This window comes from Trichoplusia ni, chromosome 27 (assembly GCF_003590095.1).
Source record: "Trichoplusia ni isolate ovarian cell line Hi5 chromosome 27, tn1, whole genome shotgun sequence".
NCBI lineage: Eukaryota > Metazoa > Arthropoda > Insecta > Lepidoptera > Noctuidae > Trichoplusia > Trichoplusia ni.
The window spans coordinates 409,996-421,535 of NC_039504.1; the positions used below are offsets into that span (position 1 = coordinate 409,996).

General features: G+C 32.9%; 1 protein-coding gene across 1 annotated transcript; it reads right to left on the reverse strand.

The window, feature by feature from the left end:
• Nucleotides 1–2,553: 2,553 nt before the first annotated feature.
• Nucleotides 2,554–6,161, reverse strand: LOC113505879. Its single transcript, XM_026888735.1, has 4 exons — nucleotides 6,004–6,161; nucleotides 3,912–4,067; nucleotides 3,252–3,414; nucleotides 2,554–2,639 (listed from the first exon to the last, which is right to left on the reverse strand). The coding sequence occupies exons 1-4, from the start codon at nucleotides 6,115–6,117 to the stop codon at nucleotides 2,572–2,574; spliced, it is 501 nt and encodes a 166-aa protein (XP_026744536.1). The 5' UTR covers nucleotides 6,118–6,161; the 3' UTR covers nucleotides 2,554–2,571.
• Nucleotides 6,162–11,540: the final 5,379 nt, after the last annotated feature.

Below are 11,540 nucleotides of genomic sequence, written 5' to 3' on the forward strand. Positions count from 1 at the left end.
ATTTTGTAAGTTCATAGAAACGATATGTTATATTTATTTGGTTTACTTTTTTATGTTGTATACAGCTTTTGAAACAATTTGCGTAATCATGAACAACATTGCACTATTGGGGATGTTTATCCCTTTAATATTGAACACATAAGCAAGATTAAATATTATTGCGTCCCGGTTCACAAACAAGTGCAATTACTTTTCATATGGTTATCGCACAAACTGGGTTAAATTACCGTAGGTTTCTGAAATTACTGAAACTGAGTTAAAAATGGTACTTTCGTACCATATATGTAAGTTAACTCAATTTCCGTGATTTAACTCTCCTACGGCATTTGGCAAAAATCAATCTTTAGGTAGATCCCTACCGAAATTGATGTCAGCATTAACATTAATATCAAAACAATTAAACATTGTGTGCCAACCCTGACCGTTTTGGCGAGCCCGCTCATCAGATCATTATCATAAAATGGAATGGAATTGATATCGCTAACGACGCATTCGTTAATAGCCTCCTTCGTAATAACTAAGGAATGTCATATTAACCTTTCTTCTATACATTTCATCAATTATATAAATAATAAATTAAAAAAGAACCAGTCAAGTGCGAATCGGACTCGCAACACTAAGGCCATCCTTAGTAGCGGGAGTCCGATTGGTATTCAAATAAAAAATTGTTACAGAAAATGAAAATATGTACGAGATGTTGTCAGACGGACGGAAATCGGAGTCTTAATAAGATATTTTACCCTTTGGGTTCGAAAATCTTAAAGTTGTTGGTTGTTAACATTTATCGTGCACTAACAGCTTCAAGTGTGATAGATTTGAAATAAACAAAGGAATAAAAACAAGTCGAAGCGAGTCGAATTACTGAAATTATATAGATAGTGCTTTCTGACGCAATTCAATATTTGAAATTCTCGTATCGAGGTGTACGTAACTGCACTTGAACTCCGAAACGACTTGACCAATTCTTTTGAACTTTTGTGTACGTATTCGGCAGGTCTATTTTATGCCCTAAAACATTTGTATCGCAAAACAACGTTTCCTTGTACAGCTAGTTATATAAAATAGTCCTCTAACGCGTCACTCACTTATCACAACAAAATTAATTAACTTTAGACTACCTACCTAACGAAAATGATGACGTCATCCATCTCCTAGTTCCCTTTGTAAAAGCTTATAACTGTTTTCAATACGTAAACAAAATTATGATTTTCGAAATTAGAAAGGCCGAGGTGACCTTTCAATTTAGTTTGCAAATTAAAATTAGGACTGAGTCTATAAGGTCAGAAATAATGGATGGGAATCATTTATTCATGTTGTTAAAAGTCGAGTTTTAACATAACGCTTTAATTAATAGTCCTACTAATAATTAAACACCTCAGTTCGATGATGAGAAAAAGATACTAATTTACGTTCTTCCCATAAGGCAAGGCGAAATGCAGCCTCGTATTCACAAAAAAAATGGAAAGCATTTATTGAAAGTATTACTGACAAATTCCGCGTTTCACAAAAGGAATGTGATCATAAAATTATCTGGCCGTTGTACAACATACTTAAAAGAAAACGCTGCAAAGGACATGCATGGGTGAAAAGAGATCATTCAAAGTAACAATATTCAACTAAGATTTTTGTTAAACCCACAACAAGACAACTGTCCAGGCATTTTCTTATAAATATTAAAGAAAACCTTCATAAATTAGGTCACGAGTACCTAAACATTACGTTAATTAATTATGACCGCAGTAGTGTCGCAGGTAAGTTTACATAGGTTCCGTACAAACTTCGGAACTAGAAACTGTTCTGTTGAGGACCGCAACCACACATTGCGGTGCATATCCACAGCAACAGGTGGCGATAAAGTTTATAGTCTCATCTAGACTTCTAGAAAGGGTTTTATGAAAACGAGAGATAATATATTATGTACCTATAAAATCACTATTACTTGAAAAAAAAAAACGACCAACTCGAAAACGAAAACGTTATTCAATTTTGTACTTTTTAATAAACTTCCAATTATGTTCAGATCGACGGGATTTAATGAGTTTGAATTCGGAATAAAATACAATAAAAAATGTTTTTTAATTTTATAATAATTACATAATAATCAATATACTAAGCTAGCTCTATAAGCATCTTTAATTTAATAAATGGATTGTTAGTCATATATGTCTCTAATTAAAATACATTTAATTAACCTATCGCATTAGTTGCTCAATCTCGGTAGTGATTCACAGATTGTATCAACTCAATCTACTAATGGATGTTCTCAGCAAGTAGGCATTCAGTACAAAAGACAATTATCTTATGAAGACCAGATACAGGAAACCCAAGGATTTTTTAAGACATCCGAATGCACAATAAATCTAAAACATTTTTTTGTAATCCACGTAATTTTAAGGTGCACTTAATAACGGGAGACATTACAAAAACTGTTTTACGATAAAGTTTGTCGATTGAGTTTCCGTGTACCTGAAACTCGCTTCACACTCTTGGAGCTCTTTTTAACGTGACAAATTCCAATCGAAGAAAATTAATTTTAAAATAAAAACGCCAATATTCGATGTTCGACGCATATTATATTTCACCTGCATTAAGAAGACTCATTCGGTACGCGCTGACAACAGATATAAAATGCGTCCATCCTGGAAAATGAAATGAAGTATTAATAAAATACGTAACAATAAGTATTACGATGCAAAAAAATATTGAAATTTGTAAATTGACATAATATGGTAAAAAAATATAGGTAATGTTCAGAACAGGCTTTTTTGGCAAGCTCTTACTCAAGATTCAAAAAACAAATTAATACGACGGAAATTGAAATACATTTTTAATATTCTTACACGGAGGTGAAGGTTACGTAATAATTTTACGCGTAAATTTTATGTAAAATATATACACAAAGTGTAGTGCTGGGACTCTATCAAAAAATTTCCTGTTAGCACATTTTTAAATATTAAATGGAAAAAGATATCCAAAAAAATTAAATTAATATGCTCTTTGAAGGGCATGATAATTTTATTTCCGAAAGTTCAATGCCTTTTTGATGAAAGCAATATAATGTTGTTAATATTTATGAAAGCATGAAGAAATTATTATAAGAAATATATTTTCAATCGAAACGATCTATTTATGCCTAGACTTATCATTTAAGCTTCACATTATTTTTTCAATTTCGCTTTTATACATTTAATTCTGTACTCTAATTATACATAGGCAAGGTCTGAATTCAAAAAACACATTAGACAACTTACCAAGACCGACAATCATGACCATGACCATCCATATTAGAGCTATGGCGATTGGGTATCGGCCTTCAACGATCAAGACCAATGGGATGGCTATAGCCAACACCAGCTGTACACACAAGTACACTATGCTTAGCCATATGTAGTACGACATGAGGTCTGTGTCTTCCTGAAAATAAAAGAAAGTAATGTTTTAAATAAAGTGAAGATAGAACACTTACAACATACCAATACTCATTTGTGTATAGTTTTGGTAAAACGTGGCGCATTCACTAATGGTGAGTTTTTTTAAATGTCAAAGTATTTGTTTGCAAACTAAGTGTGAAAAGTTCTTACAAAATCAGTTGGTACAAGACTAAGTGCCTGGTTTCAGTGCCCGTTCAGCCCTTAGTGCTCGGAACAGGAGTCCAAACAACTGGTTGGTCCTCACGCAACCCTTTCCAGTTTAAGCCCATGCAGTGTACATCACTTCATTCTTTCAGACAGCGATAACACTACTCGGTACGGATACCTTTGTGCATGTAAATTGAATGTTTGTGAAACCCCCGCGACACAGGGTTAGAAATCGTTAACGCGGAAGTCGTTTTTTTCTTCAGATGTCTTAGTTATTAATTTCTGCTTGAACCACACTCAAACATTGTAAAAAAATAAATAAATAAAACTTACATCTAACGCAGCCATCAGCAGCATAACAGACGCCAGTACAAACAACACAGTGATGATTACAAATACTGATAAGAATACGACGAGAAGGACTGTTGTCGGCGTCAAATATTTTCGGTCCTTGACTAGCAGCATTGCCGCGCATGTGAAGCCAAATAACTGCAACAAATCATTAATAAAACTTAATAATTATATTCATCAAAGTTACCATATTGACCATTGACACATTGATTAGTAGATAGATCTGAAATTAAGCTGATTTCGAAACTGAGTTGTATTTTAGGATTGTTGATTGAGTAAGTGACATCAGTATACAATAGGTCTTCAAATGTTCAGGTCTTTAAGTCAAACTGCCAGTTCAAATTAAAAGGGGTTTGGCATAAAAAAATCATTGGTAATCTCATAAATCACTCGTCTTAATTTAGCAAATGATCGAATTATTCAAACTTCTCTCCTATAAGTTTGGATAAGCTTGGATAATATTGCAAGGGACGTTATACCCTCATCTTTCATTCGCAGTATAATGTTAGCTAGAAGAAACTAACACTCTTTGTAAGTTCCCGAAACTTGAAACGTATGCATGACTTCACTATTAAAGTTGGGTCGGTGCCACAAAGCCAAGAATTCAGAAATAAAATACTAAATAAATATTATTCTATCTAAAACGATGAGAACGCTATTTCAAAACACAATGTTCCCTTTGTATTTTATTTATAAATTCTAATTTGATTCAATGATGATAACTAGCATTTAAAATTGTTTGCCATTTTATATGAATATGTAAATTTGACTCTGAATATAATATCGTTACTGTAGTCGAAATAATTTAGAATACTAATTAATAACGCTTTTGTGTAATGGATGTGGATGGTGCAAACGAAATTAAATCTACATACTCATTATTTATAACTCATTTTACGTAATCAATTGTAAATAACGGTCGTCGAACTTTTAGTTCTGTAGCTACTAATACGACAAATTTAGTTGAACTATAAAATTCAAGAACGAATAATATCTTAGTTATCTAAGCAAACATTGATCTATAATCATTTTAATATAATATTACGCACAATTTATATCCAATGTTAGATCAATTTGTATATATTCAGCATAAGTTTTAAAGTATGCGAGTATGTGAGGAATGAAAAGCAATAATAACTGGCCAATGGTTGAGCAGTAAACTTCAGGAATGTTTAAACAAAGTTTGGAGCCAATGTTGGATCAAATATTTGCAGCAAACATTGAAAGCCTTTATAAATATTACGTTAAAAATCGATGTTATACGGATACAACTTAAATTTTTATAACCAGTACACTGTTTTACAAGTAAAAAAACCATATCAATAGTGAAGAGTCGTTATCCATCCGACACACCAGATAACATGTATTTAAAATATATTCACAGAGTTTGAAATCAAATCTCTATTAAAAAATACTGTAATCCTATCACCATTGCGGCATTTTATCGTTTAATTGAAAATATCAATATAGGTTCAACTACCTATTTTTAGCGTTCAGTACCTAAGGCGTAAAACTGAAACCCTGATTGAAGCTCCGCTCTTTATCTATCTGACGGTCTGCATGTCCGTCTGTTCGTCACCAGGCTGTATTTCACAGACCGTAAGGGCTGGAAATTTTTCGGCCGCCGCTATTTCGTCAAAAAGTAAAGTAAAGTTTAGCACTATGTAAATGTCTTTCTAGCGCATAGGTTGACTCCAAAATCTCCATTCTACGCTAGATTTTGCCTAAGACGCAACAAAACGCCTTTTGTTCGACGCCTTACGACGAGCCGACGTCTAAGTTTCAGATAATATATATAATATAATAATATATATTAATAATATAATATTCCACAACTTTCACACAACGCCATCTAGTCTCAAACTAAGCAGAGCTTGTACTATAAGTACTAGACAACTGATAAACATACTACTACTACTAAATTACACCCAGACACAGAACAAATAATCAAGCTACATAAACATTTGTTCTAGGTGGGAATCGAACTCACGACCTCCGCCATAACAGTCCGGGTCACTAACCACTAGACCAACAGGCCCGATTATTATCAAACTAAGTATAATAATGTACTCACAATCCCCAATAAAGCTATAAGTTTGGTCCCACATTGCACATTCATACATAAACAACCGGACTTTGACTGAGAAAGGTTCTCCAGCAGAAGGAGTGTGTCTTCTTCAACATCCATTTTATAACAAAAATATATATCTATTAAATATGTAAAAATGTATAAATAAAATTTAAGTCCAAAATAAATGAGTATAAAATATAAAATGACACTCTAAAATGAAATGTCAAATTACGCTGTGTTTTTTATAGGTACATCAATTTTTGACCGAAAAGAATTCGTTCAAGGAGATATTTTGTAATTAGACTTTTTGTTCAGATTTTTTGAATAACTATCTAGACACCTATTACACAGCAAGATTCCTATATTGTATTTAGATAACATTTTCTCTGTTTCGTGAATAAAGTTATTATAAATATCGCCTTTATGTTTATGAATTACGAGACAAATTATAAACTCTACATGAATATAATTATGGATCTATTCGTCATTTTTGTAAGCGAAATCTTATTTTACACATAATATTCTGTAATCTCCAATTTTTATCCACTTAAGTTTATATAAGACCGTGTTCCATTGAAACCTCGACACGGTTTAGTCTGCTCTTCAGAAAACAAAATTAAAAAATATCTTCCCGTCTCTCTCTTCCTTTAACAAACAGAAAACAAAAACACACCTACAATAAACCACTACAAAATCCAAGGCAATTCAATAAGTTCTCTTAACTCTAAGACGACATAAATAAATAGCAAAAGAACCAAAAGAACCAAAAGAACCGTGCTCTCGTTGCTCTCAGACACCTGTGTCGCGAAAGTCATGAAGCAGAATTTATCTCGAGTTGAAGTTGTTTGCTGAGAGGAGCGGTAAATCAAATGACGCTTATCGTGGACACACACCGCAGCTCCTTGGTAAGGCAATTTTTTTCCCGTTAATATATTGAGCGGCTGATTTTTGTAATATAACAATGTTAAGAGGAAATAAATAAGGAAGTTTATTCTTTATGTGGGTTAGGCTGAGGAAAAAGTGAAATTAAAAAATGAATAGTTTTGTAGATCATTGCAATGTTTTATAGAATAGCATATGGGGAAAACTGGTCAAATGTGATAGTAAGCGGACTCGCGAAGCTAAAAGCTTTAACATTGCATTATAAGATAAAACTACAAAAAAAGTCACAAAAAAAACTGTTGCTTATCTTAAATTTTTATTTTCATATCCCGGCAAAAGTAATGCGTCATTTGCGGAAATTTCAACTATGGTTCATAACAAAGAGTCTAGAGACAGACGGATGGACATCGGAGCCTAGGAAACATTCAGTTCTTACCTTTCAGGTACGAGAACAAACTAATTTAAAACATTGTTGTTATAGCAAGTTTCGACAGGATTGAAGCAAATATCTACATTTTAAACGTTTTGTTACTAAGCAATTAGGCAAATGTTTCGTACAAATTGAACTAACTACATGTGTAATTACTTCTGATAGGAACAAAAACATTTACACGAAGCTACAGACATTAGCGACGTGATTCAGTTAACCCATCTTTTTGTACACGGTTTATACTCATTTGTTGTTATAGTATGAATTTTAGAGCAAGTTAGCAAACAAGGTTTCGCCAACAAAAACTTGTTTTGTAACGCCTACTCGCTTTAAACTTATACAGTAATGTATGTTAATAATGATGCCCAAACAACAGTTAGGCCCACGTATTTAGAGTTTCACATAAATCCGTGTAAAATATTGTGGCTTAGAGTTTATCTCGCAATTAAGACGACTAAGCGAGACAAGGCTTCGTCTGAGCAGTACATCAATGTAAATTGTGTGAAAACGCCCTTAAATCCGTCGCGGTAAGCCAACAATAAACGTTTAATTGAATTGCTGACAATGCAATTAAGGTTAATTGAAACAGACGCTAAACGTATTTCGAATACCTACGGTATTTTATGTAAATGAATTTCGAATTTCACGTCGATAAAAAATATTAACATTTTTATTTAATTGTGGACGTTCAACAAATATTTTTTAGGATATTGGCAATCGCTGCGTAGGTTGTAACTTTTTTTCAATTTCGAATTGATTAATCACTTAAATATTGCACTTGTTTCTGGTCTTCTGATTGTTTTAGATCTTCTTTGCATATTGCGACATTTGCAATGAATCGAATCTCTGTAAACCAAAGAAATAATTGTAATATATATTTGATAAGCTTTTGTCTGATACACTGTAAACCTTGTTGAAATAACTCTTAACTCTACCACTTAGTAATATTCATATATACCTATACAATACTAATATATTTAGAATACTATAATAAACACAAATAGTCTGCATGGGTATTGTCATATCAGTTTATATTCAGTGCAAACAGGCCCAACAGTTGTTGGTTCTATCATACACATTTATTCGGGCATATTAAAGCTAAAAAGGGTTAATAAATTATTTGTAGTAGTGCTGATATGCACGGTAGTATGACTATCTCGGCATTCTGCCAACCCGCCTGTATGCCAAAACAAGCGCAATGGTGCTACCTAAATAATGAAGACAATCGTTATTGTTGTAGTTTATAAATTCTTGCTTTATTTATGAACTGCAATGCTGGCTAGTGGCTGGAATCATTCATAATTATATTAGTATGAAAAAAAGTAAAGTTTATGCGACTTTTCCTTGGCCTGCATTCTCGGATAGCAGTAATAGCCCAATAGTATGGTCGTTGGACTGGTAAGAGGTTAGATTTTTAAATCAAAAGTCGTAACTTAAATCCCAGCACCCACCTATTTAGTTTTTGATGTGAGTATTACTGAGTTTATTGTGCACTTGGTTCAAATAAAATAAGCTCTTAAAAAGAAGGAAGTAAAATATCGTAAGGAAACGCATACGTACAGTACAACGGGGAATCTTTCAAGGGTGTTTAGACCACGTTAGAGGCCTACGGGTGGTTGATAAACTTACGGGTAGAGGCCAATACCCAGCATTCTGTAAACATCCCGTATATAGGCTGATATTATTACTACACACAAAAATATTATGGTAGGTCTCAAATAAAGGTTTTCTAAGAAGCATTTATACAACGAAAAGGACAGTGGTAAAAATTTATTACAAAGGATAATATACGACTCAAAATTTTCGGTTAATACGATAACTTTCTTAAGGCAACGACGTCATTTTGACTCATGATCCCGCTGCCGCGTAAGCTCATGAGTAAGGAGTCCAGTTTTGTACATAAATAGTCTTGCAATCAATTAATAAACATCAACGTTCTTAAACAATTAGGATCTAACTTTACCGAGTATCAAAAATAAGCACGTAAAACGTAATCTTTATCTGTATATTTGTAAAGTATCCTTTAATCCTAAGACGCGACGAGGTACAATAATTAATTCAGTAGCGTTTTGAATTAGTAACAGGTTCAGTTTTAGCTGTTTTTAATTAATAACTCTCCAGGGATAGGCACTTAACTAAGTCTCGTTAAGACAAGGATTATAAATTTGTGATAATTGACTGTCCATATTTAATATCAGAGAGGGTAAATATTATGAGAAAACCTGGATTCAGATTTTTTTAATGGAAGATTAGGGACCGCTAGCCTTCATGCAAGAGAATTACAAGCGTAAGCGTGGTGAACAATTTTATTTTCTTTCTCTATTTCGGAAAACTTGTCCGTAAGTTTAGGTCACTTATGCATAGCACTTAGCATTTTTTAAAATATTTTACCTTTGTTTTCAATAACCTGGTTTTGAACTTTGAACTTTTTCTATACGCTTACTCGACCATACTGCTTCTTCTTTTTATTTTAAAGCGTCAAGATCTCTTCTAACTCATCAAGAGTTTGAAAATAAAGTTTTAAGTTTGATAAGAGATAATATCTTTTATTTTAATTGTTTTTACCATAACAGCTTACCATGCCACGAAGTTATGTAATATAACTGTTTGGCCAGATCAAATTAAAAAAGTTGTGTCTGCAGCCCATGAAGCACTAAAAACCCGAACAATTCAAGATTCTACTCACAAAAGGTTGAAAAAGAAACACAAGAATGTTACTTAACATTCTTACTTCTTCAGCCTAGGTTTCTAGGTATTTAGTACTTGAAAAGTGTCGGTTATCTCGACAATTAGACTCGACACATCCCCTACGGGAGTCATGATCACGTAACTTCGAGTTTTTTGTGGACTTTCTCATTGTAATATTTTTGTTTCGTTTTTGTTAGTACAGAGAGTTAATTATTCAAGTATTTTAAAAGTTACTTAGTATGGTTTTATATGTAGAATGTTAATATTATTATTATGTTTTTTTTTGTGATTATCACTGTGACGTCAAATAAGAAGCAATTTTTATTTGAATTGATATTGAATGCATTCTCTTGTAATATAATACATACCTGCTTTTTTATCATAAAATCAGGATATAAGCTACTTAAAAATCCTGTGTGATAATTCTGGTTATAAATTATCTGTGTTCCAAATTTCGCCTAAATCCATTTAGTGCTTTTTTCGTGATAGAGAACGAACATCCATACTCGTACATACAAACTTTCGCATTTTGTAAAATACCACGCTCGACACAAGGTACTTCTTTTATATGTATATTTAGCCTTAAAACCGTAGAAAAATAGAAGCAATCGAATCTTATATTTATGTACAAAGAAAATATAGAAAGTGTCTACGAGACACCAAGAAAACTCTGTTATTCGACAGTTAATCAGACCCTCTTTCCGCGTTCACTATTTACTCAGCCAGTGTGGTTCTCAATATCTCAAGACCCACATCTTCACAGACAAGTATTAGTCGAGAGCATCGCCTAATAAATACATGATAATGGACAAACGCTGTCTATTACATTCACAAAGTTTATCTAAGAAACTGAATTTGTAAGAAAAATTCTCAGCGAATTTTCCCTTTATTTCGTTTTATATTAAGATATATTTTTTTAGATAAAAACCCGGACCGTTTGATTTACAGCGCTTGCCGTAAAAAGTGACCCCGATACTCATGGTTTATATCGAAATTTTCTGATAACAAATATATTTGGGCATCGGAACTCACTTATACTTGGAGCGAGGAATGATAAGGTACAGTATATTTTATGTTCATTGTTTATTGGACTTGTCAATTAAAAAGAAATACCTTATCCAATAATCTTGTTATTGTAATATGACAGCTCAATGAGCTCTTTCAACTCATGGTTTTTACTTTTTTGTGTAAAGAAAACATCCCATGATAAAAAATGAACACAAATGGAACTACCAAGTTATATATTCTGTTTTAAGTATGTAATATAATCAGGCTTAGAAGGCGAAAAAATATTTTCCCACACAACGCCGTTATAGAGCAGCGTGTACTTACATTGTACAAGAATTTTAGGGATCGAGCCTTTCATTGGGATTCGCGTTACGCTTTGTTTTTTATTTCGTAACAAGGAAAACCTTTCTACCTAAGCTTCTGCTTCTATGAAAAATCATTTTAATTACAGAAGGCTCGTCCACAGTACACACTGTATAAGCTACCCTTTGAGAGGAATTACATAGAATCCCAACTTAAATCTCAGTTTCGC